The sequence below is a fragment of the Galeopterus variegatus genome, unplaced genomic scaffold (assembly GCF_000696425.1).
Source record: "Galeopterus variegatus unplaced genomic scaffold, G_variegatus-3.0.2 Scaffold1061, whole genome shotgun sequence".
Lineage (NCBI taxonomy): Eukaryota > Metazoa > Chordata > Mammalia > Dermoptera > Cynocephalidae > Galeopterus > Galeopterus variegatus.
The window spans coordinates 157,817-176,479 of record NW_007727172.1 but is presented as its reverse complement, the minus strand read 5'-3'; the positions used below and the strand labels follow the sequence as shown (position 1 = coordinate 176,479).

Below are 18,663 nucleotides of genomic sequence, written 5' to 3'. Positions count from 1 at the left end.
CAGCACTTCATCTTATAAAGCTAGTAAAGTACAGATAACAAAATTTACCTACAGGATGAAGATTACAGCACATAGCTCACTTTTATTATCATTTCGGAGGTCTTAAAATACATTTTATTATTAACTCAGAAACTCTAGTTTCTTATGATTACAGATAACAAGAGCATTGTATAGCATTTGGTATATGTATTTTGCAATATTTTTATATGTCTGTTTTTCTCTTGGTGCTAATTTACTTTCATTAACTTCCCGCCTCCTCTTACATTTCTTCAAAAGGTATGATACGCCCCTTTAACGCACTTTTATAAACACTAAATGTGCAGCATTTTACAGCCATTTCATTATGCTAACCTTGAAACCTGTCTTTTGCAACAAAACTATTTGAAATGAATGTTAAACATTTTGCAGCTGCATTAATGGAGGGAAAGATACTGGAAAATGACAGGTCTTTTTTAACTCAACTATAAAGTTCTTGTCTTGTTTTAATAGATCCTTTATAAAATGTGATAGGTTTGACCCATCAATCACTTTTTATATAGCCTCCATGTGAAATGTGGGTTTAAGTGGCTATAGTAGTTGCACGAATGAGAAAAGGAAAACATAAAAGTGCTTACGGAGCTTCTTCCCTGTAGGTTCCACCATGCCTTTTCTCAGTGAGAGTCTTTAGGCATTCATGACAAATAAGGAAAAAAGTGGTGGAAATTCCACCAAATCTTTTGTCAAAGCCACTACTGTCTTGAGGAGAGAATGTTGAATGCAAGCTTGTGATTCCACAGGAACTCTTTTTTCCATCTATGCTGAGGTTTGTGGATATTATCACACCATGTCTGTATGGGTAATCACCCAAATTTTCCATGCCCATAGATATATCATGATATTAACTATATAATTGCCAAAGCCAATAACCATGTAGACAAGAGGCCGTGAAAATGACCATTTTGCATTTAGGCTTATTTTCAGTTATGTCAACAACCAATCTCAGCTGAGTCATTCAGATCAACCACATGATGATCTGAGTGAGTATTAAGGTGGCCAAAATAACCAGATTATGATGTGCAGGCTTGATTTTAGATCAGACAGACAAAGCCACAGTCCATTAGCCTCAATAGAATGGTGCAATGTAATTTCCATAAATTACTGTATTTTTCTCCACATTTCAAGTAGACAATGCATAAACTACCATTAGTATTCACAGCAGCAGAATATACCTCTTTCCATATCAAACCATGATTCTGGAATTACTCCAAAGTCAGTTTTCCCCTTACTCTGGGCAAAACCTCATCATTCCAAATAAGGATGATATTCACAGTTCCATTCCAAATGAACAACAGGTAATAAACAATAATTACCGAACATGTTTGGTTTTCCTGCAACTATATTTCCCGGTGCTTGTAAGAAAATTACACCTTCTATAATTTATATACCACTCTGGATTTTCTTATACAAAATATGGGTATTTTGTACTACAAAAATGTGGGTTATTTCTTCCCAAGTGTGTAAGCATAGATGTTGTATTTCCTATTTCTCTTCTCTGTGTCTCATTTTCTTTACCCATAAAATGCCTCTGTTTGGTTATCTGTAAAATAGTACCTAGCCACAGAGACAGAGGATTAAAAGAGTTGGTACATGTAAAGTAATTAGAACAGAGTCTGTCACACTGGAAGTGCCCAATAAGTATTAGCTATTGTTGTCATTTTCATTATCCTATTGCTACAGACGCTACTTTGGAGCATTCATCTTTTATAGTGACATTATTTCCAGAGTCAGATCAACTCAGAATAAATTAAATGCATATGGCAACAATAAAGAAAGACTATGAAAGGTCTAAATTCTTAATCAAAACATTCTGTATACTTTCAGCATTCAGAAGTGTGACGCATTCTTTTCTGACTTATCCAGATGTTTTTACCTCTTCTGATTAAAAGAGAAATATTCCCAGATGAAATACTGAAATAGGTAGTATAACTATTTTAGAACAATCCATTGCAAAGCAGATTTTCACATCTGAAAAGCTGAAAGTGATTATGTTCAGGAAATAAACATATAAGAGTTGTTTTAGGCATCCAGCAACCAACAGGAATTGAAGACCTAAAAAAAAAAAAATCAAGTAGGTTTGTTATAGCTAACCAGTAAAGAATACTATTTATCAAAACATCTGTCAAAATTATTTGATCAGAGTGTAGCATCTAAAACAACTGAATTTTCTAGAGGCTGAAAAAAGGTTATCTTGGGACACAGGAATTTAAATTTGCTTCAAAGTGGTAAGATGCTAGTACAGACAGAGAAGAGCTTGATTTGCCAGCTCTCAGCCCAGAACTGCCCTCATCCCACAGAGCCTGGAGATGTGCCAGGCTCCTATTCCTATTCATAACTTTATGACAGAGTGGGTTCTCTTCCTGTAGCTTTTCTGAGCATGGAGAACATAGCCTAACCACGATGGAGCTCTGCCACACAGCAGAACTATTCCAGGGATGATGTGGCAATGCTTTCTAAAACCTAGCGGAGCAGATTTTCATTTCTGCAGACAGAGCCAACCTTCAGCAACACTGTGAAGGAGATGAAGTTTCCTGGATACAAGCCATTACCCATTATTGAGTACTCAGTGCCCTCACCCTGCCTCCTGACTTCCCAAAGTCCCTCTTCCTCAGTAGCACTCATGATGTAGGACCCTAACTTGCAACACTGGCTGCACCTGGGAAGTTTTATAAAATGCTGCTCCTTAGGCCCAACCCCCAGAATTCTGATTTAATTGGTCTGAGATGGAGCCTAGGCAAGGCTTTTGTCTTTTTGTTTTGGTTTGGTTTTTTGTTGTGTTTTTTTGGTTTGCTTTTTTTTTTTTTTACTCAAGCTCCCCAGATGATACTGACATGCAGGCAGAGTTGAGAATCACTGAGGTATAAAAAGAACGATGTTTATTTCTCAGTTTGGTCTGCAGACAACTTGCAGCAGAATCACCTGTGATGCTTAAGAAGTAGAGATTCATGGGCACTCAGATATTCTGAATATACATTTTAACAAATACCCCAGGTAATGCCAATGCACAGTAACATTTAAGAACAAAATTTTCCCCTTATTAAAACTTACCTATCTTCTGTCCCATTCCCTACTAATTGGATAAACAAATGACTGCTGTTGAAGTGGTGTATTACATTTTGATCATGCCTCCTGAAGACAACACAGAGGGTGATTCCTTGGTCAGTGATCTAATTCTTGCTTTTCAGAGCTAAGACTCATGTGAGCCATAACCAGTGGCACCTCAAGTGCACTGAGTTTGAACTCCCAGGTTTGAAGCCCAATCCTGCCACAAAGACAGGCCGGAGGATGGTTTTGTTTATTTGGGGGGATTTTCTTGTTGGGGGTGGAGGAAACAAGGCTTTTGGTGCCTCTTAAATCCAATTATACAGGTAGTTTCCTACTTCACTTGAGGCCTGCCCTGAGTGGCTAAGGCTTAGTTTATAAAACAGAAGAGTTTTGATCTCTTGAGCCCCACTAGCCATTTATATGAAGATCTAGCTCCTTGCTTCATGGGTGACCAACTCCACAAAATGACAGTGTCTTTATTAAATTTATTAAACTCTAAGTGAATATTGCTCATTTACCAGTACATACCCATTTCTCTTCAAATGTGGAAAGGTTTTTGACTGTGTTTTTCCTATGACATCATTGTATGTCAGTGGTTCTCAACCTTGGCTGCACATAGTAATCCTCTAGAGAGCCTTAAAAAATACAGATGTCTGGGTTCCACCCCCCAGGTTCTGATTTAATTGGTCTTGGCTGGGCCTGGGCATGAGATTTTTTAAAACTCCCAGGTGATTCTAATGTGCATCCAAGGTTGAGAACTGCTTGCTTTAAAGGAAATAGAGCAGTCTTCCATAGGTGTCCCCAGCAAAGCTCACAGGAGGAGAACTCAATAAGTTAAATTGCAAGGGTATTTCAAAAAGCTCATAGAAAGATTCATATTCTAATTCTATATTTCCACGAACTTTTTGAAGCACCCTCATATTACACGTAAGCAGGAGGTGGTAAAAAGCAGAATATTTTTCCTGCAAACTAAAAAAATATATCCTGCTTTGAAACCTGTCTAGGCCTGAAGAGCATTATGCATGCACCATCATCATATGCCATCATGACAACACAGGGTGCTGTTGGTAACGTGACTTTTGTTTGATGTTTTAATTCCCTCATACCATCTACTTCCCTCCTTCATCAGTGATACTGAAACCACTCCTCTTTCGAGAAATAAAGACAAGGATTTCTTAAACTGAGATCTGGCCCCTCTGGGTCCGGATTTGTTTTTGTTTTGTTTTGTAGATCACTCTCTGGGCGCATTGTTGGAGGGGTTTGGTGGTTCTTCACCCTGATCATCATTTCTTCCTATACTGCCAATCTCGCTGCTTTCCTGACTGTGGAGAGAATGGTTTCTCCCATAGAGAGTGCTGAAGACTTAGCTAAGCAGACTGAAATTGCATATGGGACCTTGGACTCCGGTTCAACAAAAGAATTTTTCAGAGTAAGTGATTGCAATTAATTGGGCCTGCTGGTTTTTATTTTATCATCTACTCACAAAGGCAAATTCCCGGTGCTTTTAAGGGATGGTTGGGAAAGGGTGTGAATGTTATAAAAAGAGAGCATCTTAAATACAGTTCTACTTGGTTAGTAATCTAATTCATTGTTCTTTAGAACTAAGAATCATCTGAGGCATAACAAGTGGCATGTCAAGAGCACTGAGTTTGAACTCCCAGGTTTGAAGCCCAACCCTGCCACAAAGAGATTGTTTGTCCTTGGGCAAGTCATTTAACTTCTGTCAACTTCAGTCCCCTTGCTTGAATAATGAATGGATTGAACTAAATATCTCTTTTCCCTCCTAGCATTTACAAATGCAGTGATTTTATGTCCCAGCGGTTCACAGAACTTAGGTAATTGACTCTGACTAAGACACTGATGAGTGATGGACTATAAGAAATTACATATTCTGTTTTAGACATTGTTTTTCTATTGAAATGTATCAAAGTCGTTTCAAGTATTCGTGTACGTGGTGAAAAATTCAGTTTTCAGGGCAGCTCATAATTGTTTTAATTTCCTGAGTAGACCTATTCCTCCATCCCCCCTCCCCCCGCAATATGTCAAATCTTATTGGGGAAACAGCAAATTGTTCACTAGCAGAAGTTAGTAAAGCTATGTGAACTCTGTCAAGGGGAAAGATGAAAGGAGATTAAAGCAGAAAAAGATAGAAGGATAATATGGTGGACAAACCACTTTTACATAACCTATCAAGATCTTTGTTCTGTGGTAACTAGATTATGAGGAAGAATATCAATGGAGTTTTTAAGAACTCAGATGTTTTTCAGTTTCCCAATAAGGAAATATGTTAGTTTAGATTAGAAAATGGATCCATTCTAGACATTACCACTGCCTGCTACTGTAATCACTGTAACTGGTTGTGGCAATGTTCCAGAAGCAACTTGGGTAGTAGAAAGGAAAATTTTAGTCAGTCTCTCCAACCAATAATCAAGTTATTGGATGGCAGGTATAATTACTGACTTTTCCTCAAAAGTCTAGAGTAAACAGATGTTGGTTTCAAATCAGCTTATTTTAATAAATCAGTAAGAAATATATTTCTACACGTATTATCATGAGATTTGTCCAATTATTTTATGGGAAACCAGGAGAAGCATGTCTCTTGACACTATAGCAATTAACTAAAAACTGTTTACGCTCCCTGAAGGAGAAAGTGTTAGTTCTGGGACCCTTTCAATATTCCAGGCCAATGAGATATTAGTATCTCACCTCCATCACCTGTTTTCTAAATAGATCGTAATTCCCAACTGGGGAGAGAGGCCCAGTGTTGGAAGCATCAAAATGATATGAAAACCCTCTGAAACTTATCTGGCCTTGACCCTAACTACTATGGCAGTCCCAGAAGTTTATTTGGGAACAATCCCGTTCCCCCATGAAATCACTTACACATGTGAGGGCTGGAAGCCAGGGATTTCCATCTGCTGAGTAGTCAGCATATAATCAGCTCAATGGACATCTGGTTTGGTATCAACCTTCAACAGTGCTTATGTTCACCATACCAATAGGCATCAAGTTGCCATATGAAGTAACTGACTACTTAAGATATCAAGACACCAGACTTGAACCCTCTGATAAGAGATACTCGTCCCAATGGAAAGCATTTTTCCTTCAACAACGATTAGAGATTAGGAAGGTGTGCTTTAAATGGCAATCAATAAATGGCATCAATTCCCATTAGGCCTTCAAAGGCCATTCATACATATTGCAGGCAAAAGGAGGTTCTCTGGAAAGATTTATTAACACAAAGGCTTGGAAGCGTGACCAAATAGTCATTGCCCTCAGGCCTAGACCCCATCCCCCACTCATTTTGTGTCTTTCTCAAAAACCAAGAAAGTGTCTACTTATCCCTTCGATGATAGTTTCATTTAAGAGCAACATATTACTGGAGCTGATTTGAATCAACATTCAGTTATAAGCAAAGCTATTGCTACATTCTAATTGGTTTGTGGTTTCTAATGCTCACCATTTCCTAGTATGGAAATAGGTCTGTTTTGAAAATCTGATTAGAAAGGGAGCTGGATATTTCTAGGTATGAGGAAGTGCCAATCATTTTCTAATTCCCATATGCCACTTTTTCTTTTTCCCCAAATGATTTCTGGTGACAGCATTAAGGACTCTGTGGTGTGGTTCTTCAGGGTTCTTCAGGGTTCTTCAGGGTTCATCAACACATAAATGTTGATGATCTAAGAGTACAACTGAGCAGCAGAGAAAAATCAACTCTTTTAGCCTGCTTATACTGAAAATGGTATATAAACCTTACAAAGGTTATGCTTGGTATTAGAGTAATACAGGGAGACCCAGCCAGTTGGTCTCCAAGCCATGTTTCCTCACTATGTCCTCCACCCCACCCCTCCTTGAACCTCACAGGGCAGAGAAGACATACTTCCTTCACTTAGGGACTTGACTGCCACAGCCATGTCCCTTCCCCCTCGATCCTCAATGATCTCAAGGCATCAAGGTAATTTTAAGAACAGTAACTCCTCCACACACACAAAAAAAATGGGGACCTCTGATGGCATGCCTTCTGAACTTTAGAGAGTGAAAGATCACATGCAACATTTACAAACATAATATGAGCTCATTTCTTCCCATTCTTACTCCATATTAAAACCACAAGGACCAAATAGTAATACCATAAAACAGCCTGGAGCCAGCCCTCTAGTTCTTCCACTAAGAGAAAGAAAGAAAGAAAATTGAATTCTTTTCTAATTGCCCTGCAGACATTTTTACTTGTCCTGGGTAAGGCTGCCATTAAAATGATGGTATTTTTAAATGATTCCTTTGTTTCTTTCATTTTCTGTGCTTCCCTAGCTGTCATTTTACAATCACATAAAGTCACTGGCACAGAGGGACCTGTTCCATCAGGAAAGGCAAAGAGGGACTGAACAAAATGCATGCAGCTGGAAGAGACATCTGGAATATTACCATCAACCCGCTTGACTCGAAAACTGATTCCCTTAGATAGCAGCTCCAAAACTGAATATCTCAACCAGAGATAGAGGCATACATGCTAAAAAACAAGTCTACAGCTTTACTGTCATTGCCCAGAGAAATACCACTATGATTTGGAAAGCTGCACCAAAATGATCATTCTCCACTAGGTTTTGGAAATTTAACCTGATACAGTTTCGTGTTTAAAAAGTAGCACTGGGGGAAAAAGCAATTCCAAAATTCTCTCTGCCTGCAGACCACTAGTAATAACAGAAGACAAGCAGGATCCTTGACTTTTTTTCAAGATACTTGGCCATATCCCCACTGAAGATATTTTGGAGAATAAAAGGATATTGGTTTTCTAAAAATGAAATGTTTAATACTAATTTAAATCCCTTTAAGAAAATAAACATAAAAGGAGAGGAATGGGGGGAGTGGTGACTTTCCCCAGTGCCCTTGGCAGGACAGAAGGATTGAACTTTATCAGGAGACCACTGAGAGGACTGTGTTGTCTTCTGAGTAGCAGACATTACAGGTCTCATGAAGCACAGCTAAATTACTCATGAAGAATGTTTTGTCTCAACACAAGACTCTCTGACTGTTGTTTCTGTCATTTTAATTTTTAATTTTTTTAAATGCAGGCATCGAAAGGAGGGGCCCTCCCAAGCTGATTTGGAAAGTAGGCCCTGCTAACAATATTTAGATTCTACTTACACATTCAGAATCACACAAACATACACACAAAGCATTTTCAACTGGAGTCCATGTTGCTTCAACATTTATTGGTTATCTATAATAAAGCTTTTGAAGTATATGAAAAAAGGAGAAAACCCTTTCCACAAACGTACCTATGCAAAGTATGTTGACATTTTGACATGATCAAGAAAAGTAGCCATTAATCTTTAAGCTTATTATAACTGGGCCATGTACACAACAGACCTCCCTGACCCCATAATCCCCTAGCCTTAGGAAACAAAACAAAATGTAAAAATCCTTTTGTTAAAAATTTTCTCACCAAATCCTATGACGAATTTGAAATCTTGACAGACAATATAACTAGACAACTGCAACCAAATTTCATTACTTTGAAGAAACATATGATGTGACAAATGTTTGAGGACACAGCTAAACCATACACTAGGAACACATAACAGAAACAGCAAGAGGCAAGTTGACACTAAAGGATTGTAGGTCAGAGACATCTGTCATATATACTACTTGGCAATATTTAAAAAGAAATTGATGCTGTCTTTTAAAAAAATCTTATTTTCTTATATTTGTAATACATTACACAGTAAGAGCCATAGACCTTATAGGTAAAGACTGGAGGTGGAGCGACAGCCACAAGGTGTTGCTTTGTGTTGCTTTGCCCCCCACAGATTTGTCACCCCACTTCCCCTGGGTGACGGAGACACAAAGGATTACTCAAAGCCCATCTCTGCTGAGCAGTGAGAGGCCCCGAAGTGGTTAATCTCCCTTTGGTACGCTCAAGCGAAAGCCATCCTTCCTTGGGAAATTAACACCAAATAGGGGTTCTCTTCCTGCATTTATCTTCCAGACCAGGAAGTTACAGGAAGAGAACAAAGGTGGGGTTATAGTTTAACAGTATAGGCTGGTAACTTTCAGTGAAACAAGCCAGATGATATTCCAGTAAGGCAATTAAGTCGTCCTATCAACAAGTTTGATCTTAGCAAACATTCCTTGTTAACAGCAATTTCTCAGTATCTTTACATAACAATCAGTAACTAGTCTGTCCTTTCAGCCAGCAACCTGCTGTGCCACAATCCTTATCTTGCAACAGAGACATATAGCCTGAGGGAAATTTCTAGTCCTCTGCAAAGTCAATATTGAAACTGCAAGGCTTTGGAAAACCAGGCCCTGTGAAGTACATATGCTTTTTAGTATATTCCACAACAAGGTAAGGATGCTGAGGTCTGGCCAAACAGGCCTCTGGAAGAGGAAAAGATACATTGAGACAGCTATTGGCCTTTTCCCCTCCCTCAGTAGCCAGGGATCTGTGATCCCATAGGAATTCCTTGCAGGCAAGTCTCAGGCTGTGTGGAAAGGACAATCTCCAAGGAAGTAGTGATTGACCTGACAACTATGCACACAATTTGAAACCACATCTAATATCTATCTCCAAGAGAAAAGAGAAAATATGGAAATGAAAACAGGCTAGTAATACTGCCTTATATTCCATTTGAGTACATTCTATGTGCCAAGCTCCATGCAGAGCACTGAGGATCCATGCATCTCTGTAAACAAAATTAAATTTTATCTTTTTACCAAATCATCTGAAAATACCTAGACCTGCTAGTCACCATGGAGTATTGCCATAGATTGGCTCATGCTGGGGAGTAGCTCCATGGAAATAAACACTATCAGCTTCTCTAGAGGAATAATCATCTAGTTATCTGAGATGCCTATATTTTAAGTCAATCTATCCCCCAAATAAACCTCCAAATACGGTGAAAAAGCCTGTCTAGGTATTTTCAGATGATTTGGTAAAAAGATAAAAATTTAGTAATGTGCTAATCATAAGTGCCTAGATTGTGTATGTGTTTGTGCATGTTTGTGTGTCTGTCAGTCTGTCCGTTTGGAGGAAAGTGGCAGGATAAAAACATTTGGAAATCAAACTTCAAACTTCTGTGCAAAGGGGCTTTAATTTGATTCTCTTTATGATTACTCCATTTATACCACCACATTCAGGAAAGGGATTAGTAACCACAACCAAGCAGGAAGATCAGCTAGTTGAATAAAACAGAAATGGCCTGTACCCTCTAGAAGCAAACAATCTAGTAGATTGTCAATTTTTAATACACATTCCCATACATTACTATATTCAGTTCACACAACAATCCTGCAATGCAGCCAGAACAAGATTAATTACACCTATTTCATGGAGGAGACAACTGAGGCAAGATGACATAGTGACATGCTGAATATCACTCAGCTCAATGGAGAAGAGCTGGAACTAGGACCCTGATGCTTTGAGTCCAGATTGGGTCCTCTTTCTACTCCCCCTTAGTGCCATTCTGGTGTGAGTATTCACAGAAACATAGGATGTTATGCATGAATCAAGCCTCTAATGCAGCACATGTTAAAGCATCTGTATCATTTTCCTGCTTGAGCTTTGTTTTTATGAGCTTGGCACATAGAATGTGCTCAAATGGAATATAAGGCAGTATTACTAGCCCTTTGATGGATAAATTAGGAAACCCATACCTACTTTTAAAAGACATTTCTTCATGCTCTGACAATTTCAAAGGGATCTAAGATTAGAAGGCAAAGAAAGGGAAGACATCCATGAAACTAAAATGAATGCCATAAACACAGAAAAGCCCTACTATTACATGGCTTGTTATAGTTTCTGACATGCTAAGGGATATGACATGTGTATGGATAAAACTGGAAAGAACAACAGAAAGATGAAAATTATTTCTAGTTCCACATCCACCTATGACTTTCTTGTTTTTCGGTGGGTAAGGGATATTTGTTCTCAGTTTCCTCATTTATCAAGGAGAATATTCCCTGCTCTACCTTCCTTATGGGGTTGGTGAGAGGATAATGACAAAAAGCTCTTTAAAAGTATGAAGTGTTCTACAAATCCCAGGAGAAATTAAGAGAAAGGCCCAGCAATAGAGCAATTAAAACATAAAGACTCCCCAGACAAGACTGTAGAGATACAGAGGTGTGAGAGAGCTCATTTATATCCTTCCCACTCCTACCCCTAATTATAAAATATTACTACTGACCTCATCTCCTACTCAGTTCATCGTTAGCCATTTCTTTGTGGCCTGCAGATTCAACAACTTCAATACGCACAATTTAGAGCTGCCCTTGAAGACCACCTAGAAACTTCAGGTGCTTCCAAGGTGGCATACAGGCCACCTGCCCAAAGTAACCAACCATATGGATTTTATTAGCCTGTCTCCGTTAGTCTTCCCAGGTAACCTACTTGCTTATGAGAGCTTTTCACAGCCCAGAAATCCTAAAGGGGTTAAGTCTCCGTTCTCTTTGAGGCTTCCAACTCTCTCAGACAACATCAGGGTTAATTAACATCACACAGGACTCCCAGATCTTTGTGAGGTAGAGTCACAGAATTTCCTGACAGATTAGATAACATTTGTTAGTGAAAGGGAAGAGCCAAGGATGACTCTTAGATTTTTGGCCTACATCCCTTTCCAGTGATCACTAATAAAATCTGTAAGTCCTGCATTCATCCCTAGAAGAACTCATCGCAAGATCTCACTTTCTTTTTTTATCTGACAATGTCAAACATCTAATAGCCTTTCAGTTAAAGGAATGAGGCCCATCTGTTTAATTAGACTTTCCTTGAGTTTGCCTAGCAAGCCTGCACAGGTTAATTATTTACAATTCTTCACCATGCAGAAGCCTAAAAAGTTGACCATAAAAATCAAGTAAAATTTCAACTTACTAAAACTCCACTAACAAAAAACAGTTAACTGGAATGCTTGTTTGTACTCCACTTCTGAAAGGAAAAGACGACTCATATAAACAAAACATTGGTATGATTTTTTTTTCAAAAAGGCTACTAAGTGATGTCCTGTGGTCAAATTAATTCCAGTCTTCAACATCTTCTACATTTTTAGTCAGAGAGCAAATAAACACTGAGTGTCTACCATAGCAATTTAGACACCAGGGATACAGTTCAAGAAACATGACAGAATCCCTACCTTCAAGGAGCCTGCATTCTGTTGGAAGGAGACAAATGAACATGTAAATAGATGTATAGGATAATTTCATGTATTGATAAGTGCTCTAGGGTATTATGATAGAGAATGACTTAGGGTTAAAGAGGACTGTTTTAACTGAATGCTTGGGGGTGGAGGGAGGGTTCAGTGAAAGCCTCTTTAAGGAGATGACATTTAATTAGAGACCTGAATGACAAAACTATAAAATCCAGTGGCATTAATTAAATTTACAATGTTATGCAACCATTACCACTATTTCCAAAACATTTTTATGACCTCAGATAGAAACTCTATAACCACTAATCAATCACTTCCCATTCCCTCGCTGCCCCCCACCCTCCCAGCCTCTGGCAAATTCTAATCTACTTCCTGTCTGTATGAAGCTGCCTATCTAGGTACCTCATATAAATAGAATGATACAATATACGAGGGCACTTCAAAAAGTTCATGGGCAGATTTGTATTATCTTTTAATTTCATTTTTCCACGAACTTTCTGAATTAACCTCATATGTCCTTTTTTGTCTGGCCTATTTCACTTAGCACAATGTCTTCAAGTTTCATTCATGTTATAGCATGTGTCAGAACTTCTTTCTCTGTATGGCTGAATAATATTCCATTGGGTGTACATACCACATTTTGCTCATCCATTCATCTGTTAATGGACACTTGGGTTGTTTCCACCTTTTGGCTATCTGTGAATAATGCTGCAATGAACACTGGCATACGAACGTCTGTTCAAATCCCTGCTTTCAATTCCTTTGGATATATACCTAGGAAAGAAATTGTTAGATCATATGGCAATTCTATGTTTTTCTGCCATAGCCTTTAAAAGTCTATTTTTAAACAAAAAAGATGATGGCATCTCCTGTTCTGTTTTCTTCCCATTCCTGCCTAAACAATCCTAACATCTCTGAGGCAATAGATGCTTCTGCTTCAATAAGAAGAGGGTTGCTGTGTATTTGTCGGTGGGGGGGGGGGGGCAGAACTTTAGTTAATATCACAAAGTTTCATCTTGATACATGACTGAAATTGAGGAGGAGGTATATGTATGCATGTATGTATTTATGTGCCCAATAAGACCTAAAGTCTTGCCTAGACCACATACTTATATGAAGAGTTCTGGAAATTTTAACTAGTGATTCCAGCCTGTAGCAAAAAGTTAGGGGAGCATGCTTCCTCTCTCTGTGTTTGGGTTGCAACTCTGCTTCCTCAGCAGGATTGCACTTGCATGCAGGTGACGGATGGTAGAATAAAACTCACTGTCCTCCTTCTGCTCTAAATGGTGTAGAATATTACCTGTTGGAAGGGAGGGGGGGGGGGGGGGGTGCAGAACTTTAGTTAATATCACAAAGTTTCATCTTGATACATGACTGAAATTGAGGAGGAGGTATATGTATGCATGTATGTATTTATGTGCCCAATAAGACCTAAAGTCTTGCCTAGACCACATACTTATATGAAGAGTTCTGGAAATTTTAACTAGTGATTCCAGCCTGTAGCAAAAAGTTAGGGGAGCATGCTTCCTCTCTCTGTGTTTGGGTTGCAACTCTGCTTCCTCAGCAGGATTGCACTTGCATGCAGGTGACGGATGGTAGAATAAAACTCACTGTCCTCCTTCTGCTCTAAATGGTGTAGAATATTACCTGTTGGAAGGGAGGAGCTTGGATAGAGATAATCTATTGCATTGCTTTCCAATTCTGATTGCAGGCATCTGTCCGTAAGGTATCCTCAGAATTGATCTCCTACCTGTATACTCTTTGGTGCCCTAATGAATATGTTCCTGAACATTAACTTCTATTCCTAGAGAAATCTGAATTCCAGAACTGAGTCTTACTGCCCAGTCTTATCAAAATTCTTATGTGTACATAGCCTGATTTATTTGACTCTCAATTTTATTTCTTTTGAGTCTCTAGTCTGGGTTACAGACTATTTCTTGTATCAGTCAGTAACACTGATTTTCCCCATTCAGGTAAAGAAGCCTGTCCTAGACACCCTGACAATAAATAAGAGATGCCATCCATACCCCTGAGTCCAGTATGCAGAAAAGAAAGAAGGCAAATGAGCTCATCAGGCACAGTTGCTAGAGAAAGGGATATTTTAAAAATATTTGGAGAGAAAAGGGAATTCAAAAATAGTTCAAAGAGGATGTGAGGATTTATTTATGACCAAAAATAAACCAACAACAACAATGATAAGACTATGGCTTTATATCACGTTAAAGTGTGGCCACTGTTGACTGAGGTACTGTTAGTTCTCTCTAGGGTTCACACTAAGATTTGTTTGCACGAAATAGCATATGTATATATGTTATGGAAGAGAGGGAATTTAGGAGGAATAAAAACAATTAGTTTCTGGGGAAAAAAATAGTGCTTTGAAACAATTGTATCATAGTAGAAATCAATACATAGACTGCCAAAGGTAAATTGAAAATCATTGCTCGAGACCAAGGTGCTCTGAACAGTCTTATTTTCTAATCTTATAATTCATAATTTGCATGTGAAGATGAGGTTCATTAAGAAAGGTACTCTCCAAAGAATATTTTGTTTTCTTTTAAATGAGCTTGAGGAACCAATGTGAAAAAGCAAAATCCATCTATGCTTTGGCAAATAATACCAAATGAAAGAATATTTCATAGCAAACTTTTCATATTTAAAAACAACCCCATTACATTAGACATTGCTTCAGACAAAATAAACAGCCCCTTTCCTGAACGTGGTGGTATAAATGGAGTAATCATAAAGAGAATCAAATTAAAGCCCCTTTGCACAGAAGTTTGAAGTTTGATTTCCAAATGTTTTTATCCTGCCACTTTCCTCCAAACGGACAGACTGACAGACACACAAACATGCACAAACACATACACAATTTAGGTACTTATGATTAGCACATTATTGAAGTTTATTATATTTGAATGCAGCCTGGAGTAAACTGCCCCACCAGCCAGATTCTGAAGAACACTTTTGCTCCATTTTCTTGGCCTGTGGTTTTAGCTAGTTGTACAAACAGGAAGGTTGAGAATAACATGGTCAATAATTGAGGAGAAATATAGGTATTTCTATAGGAGCAACACAGATCCATAGAAAGTTGTTAAAGGTAAGGAATAGGTGCTTAAGTGATACCTCCAATTTTAAGGTTGACACTCAGAGGACAACTATGGCATCTCATATTTCATTGTTGGACTTGTCTTAAAACCTTCCTATCTACAACTGCCCAAAGAGCTGACCTACAGGGACTGGTATACAATTTTTTACAAGATTGTTTCCCAGCATCACAAGAATTGAGACTATTTAGCCCGAAGAAAATATGCAGCAGTAGAAGATATTAGAAATTAGAATCATCTTCAGATATTTGAAGGGTAGACATTTTAAAGATGGATTTGACTTGTTCTGTGGGTCCCTAAGGGACAGAACAAAAATCAAAGAGCAGATATTACAGGGATAGATATTTTAGATCAATGTAAAAAAAAAAAAGCATTCTAATAGAGCAATCCAAAGATAGAATAGGCTGTCTTCTACAGATAGTGAGCTGTTTATCATTGAAGGGATTCAAGAATAGGCTAATGGCCACTTGTCAGAGATGTTGAATAAGGAACCCAATAATCTGATGAATGACTACCCTCGACCAGTGTTTTCTAACACTGGCTGCATATAAAATCATTTGAGAAGCCCCTACCTCAAAATGCAGATTCCATGGGTTCCAATAATCTGTGTTTTTAAACCGGCACCCCAAGTGATTCCAACACAAGTGACCAAGAGCCAATCTTTGAGGAACATTTAACTATACAACATATAAGGGAATTTCTGGGTTTGCTTTTTTTTTATGCAAATGAGGCAGGGTGGAGGCTGGAGGTTGCCTGTGGGGCAGACAAAAGCTTGAGTAGAAGTATCTGGGCCTGTCTGGCAGGAAGTGGTGTCTCAAGAATGATCACAGCTGACTGGCTGAGTTGGAGCCTCCTCTTCTGAGTGTGTCTGTCAGGGAGAGAGAGAAAGGAAAAAGCTTTCCTCTGATCAGCAAAGACCAATGGAAGATGATTGATTGTTTCAGGAGTCGGAATCTGAGGTTGAGTTGGCACTGTTGCATTAATGCTTTGCCAAAGCTTTAGGGAGCACCAAGTACATATCTCTATAAGAAAGCCCAAGAAATGGTATCCAGCTGGAGACCGGGCAACAGAAATCCCTGAAAACTAAAAGTAGGAAAAAAAATGAAACCACAGGGGAATAATTCTCAGAAGCCTCAAAATGTTTATGATTTTGACCTACCTTTTTCTGTTGTGATCCAAACAACACCCTTCTTTTTCCATTGTCCATTTACTGGGTGGGTTTTGGGTGACGAGGACTGTTGTATTAATTTCCTTATGGACTCTTCAGGGAGCCCCACAATTCCAACTTCCTATACTAGAGGACTGTAGGTGGCCAGGTCCAAGAACTGGTTACCAGTGGAGATTTTCAATCAGTATGACCTTAGGTAAAGACTGTAGATAAGAGGAATTTCTTAGGAAAAAATGGGACAGAAATTGAAGATAAACTGGGAGACTAAAACCTCCTGCCTTTAGAAAGAAGCTCTCTCCTACTTTCCTTTAACTGACCCTTACTTCCATTTCTCTTCTTTTATCTGCTGTGTCTTGGGTGGTTGGGGCTATTATGTTAGTATTTTCACAGAGGCTTCAAGGAGCCTCCGGTCCTATAGCCAGAAGCATTTTCCTAACATACCACTCCCTATTCCTTACAACCTTTCTCTTTGCCTATTTGACCTGCTAGGTCTGGGCATACAGATGCATTCGTTTCTTACAGAGGCACTAGGGACACCAGGGGCCCAACCTTCCCCACATAGAAGACTTCTGCGTGGATAGTCCTGAGTGCCCATATGGCAGGGTGAAGCCTCCTGGGAGTAAGTGGAGGGGATTGGTGAGGGGAATATGAACTGAACCCCTCCTTTGAGTACCCCTACCAAGAAGGGTTAGTGAAGGCACATTGTTCTGGAAACAGTGGTATGGTGGATAGTAATCAAACTAAAGTGCCGACTCTTAGGCTTTGAAGGAAGAAGTGAGATTTCTGTGATCCTTTCTCTCTCTGTCCCTTTTGTTAATTCTACATTGCCATTGTCATTTTAATATGCTATGGGAATTAGGTAAACAGAATGTGATATTTATCAAAGACATGTAGTGGGCATGAAATATCTACTGAATATGGCAGGATGGTGGTAGGGGCATTGTGATTCTAAAGCAGGAGAGAAATGCTATCCAGCCCAGAGGAGAGATTGCCCAGACTTCATCCACACCAGTGGTCAGGGGCAGTTGATCAATTTTCTAATCATCGTAGCCTTTGATGATAAAGACTAAGCTGTGGACATTGATAAGATTGTCAAAGAGTTAAGCTGGAACTGTTAACAAGTGGATAGAGTATTCCCACCACAATATATTTGTATCTCTGATGGATAATGAAGAGAAACCACTCCTTCTTTCCAACTTCTTTTGGGGTGCCATCATCTCCCACACAAAAATTGGATCCCCACTACTGCAGAAAAGATACCTCTACCCTCTCCCTTGTTGGAAAGCTATTTCTTTCATAGAGACCAGATCAGTTTTTGTAAGGCTAGGGTTCAATCTTTCTCCACTCTATTCCACTGGGACCCTTGCTGTTACCATGGATACATCTTTGGCTCTTGGCACCTTGGGGATGTAGCACAGTATCCATTGTATCAAGACCTCCCACCTTGAATCATTTTGTACTGCCTTTTTCTTTTTCTGCTTTCCCAGGCAATTTCTGGGCTTGCCCTTCTGCCATTCCAAAGATTAACAAGGACTAGTTAGAAAGGAAACATCTGTTATCTTTAAGGCTTTCCCTTTCTTCCAAAACCTTTGGCTGTACAGTACAGCTAGACCCTACCTTAAGTAATCCATATATCTGAAAATTCACAACTGATAAAAGCAATTAATAGTAATAACTCACATTAGAAATATATTCTTCCCTGGAAAACAGAGATCCCTTAGTACATTTTGGTATTTACAGATCATTAACTACTGTCAGAGAAACCTAGGAGGAAGGCTTTCAGTTCTTCAGTAGCACTAGCCACATTTCAAATGCTCAATAGATATATGTGGCTAAAAGAAATAAGCGTAAAACAGCCCATGCATCGATAGAGAAATAAAATTTGATTTTCAAAAATAAATCTAATTTATGGCACAGCTTTTTCTAGGAATTCATCTATTACACAATGGAAGGCATACTCTTATCTAGGCAAAGCAGCACAAACCAAGGACAGGAAGGTTCAAAGGTGTTGGGAAACTTACTTGCTGATGTTGAGCCAATCTAAATAGGTATGGTTACGTCATTCATCCCAGAAGTCTGGTAGTTAGTCCTGGAATCTCCTTTACATACACTGGTTATCTTTTCAATACTTATGAATCCATGTCTTCCTAATGCTGTATTATATATTCAG

The 18,663-nt window shown here is 38.8% G+C and overlaps 1 protein-coding gene across 3 annotated transcripts in view; it reads left to right on the top strand.

The window, feature by feature from the left end:
- Positions 1–18,663, top strand: part of GRIA3 (glutamate receptor, ionotropic, AMPA 3) — a 276,738-nt gene that overhangs the window by 213,803 nt on the left and 44,272 nt on the right. For all 3 annotated transcript variants that reach the window (XM_008574539.1, XM_008574541.1, XM_008574542.1), the window contains exon 12: positions 4,312–4,510. In XM_008574539.1, the coding sequence (XP_008572761.1) occupies positions 4,312–4,510 (199 nt within the window). The remainder of the gene's footprint in view (positions 1–4,311; positions 4,511–18,663) is intronic.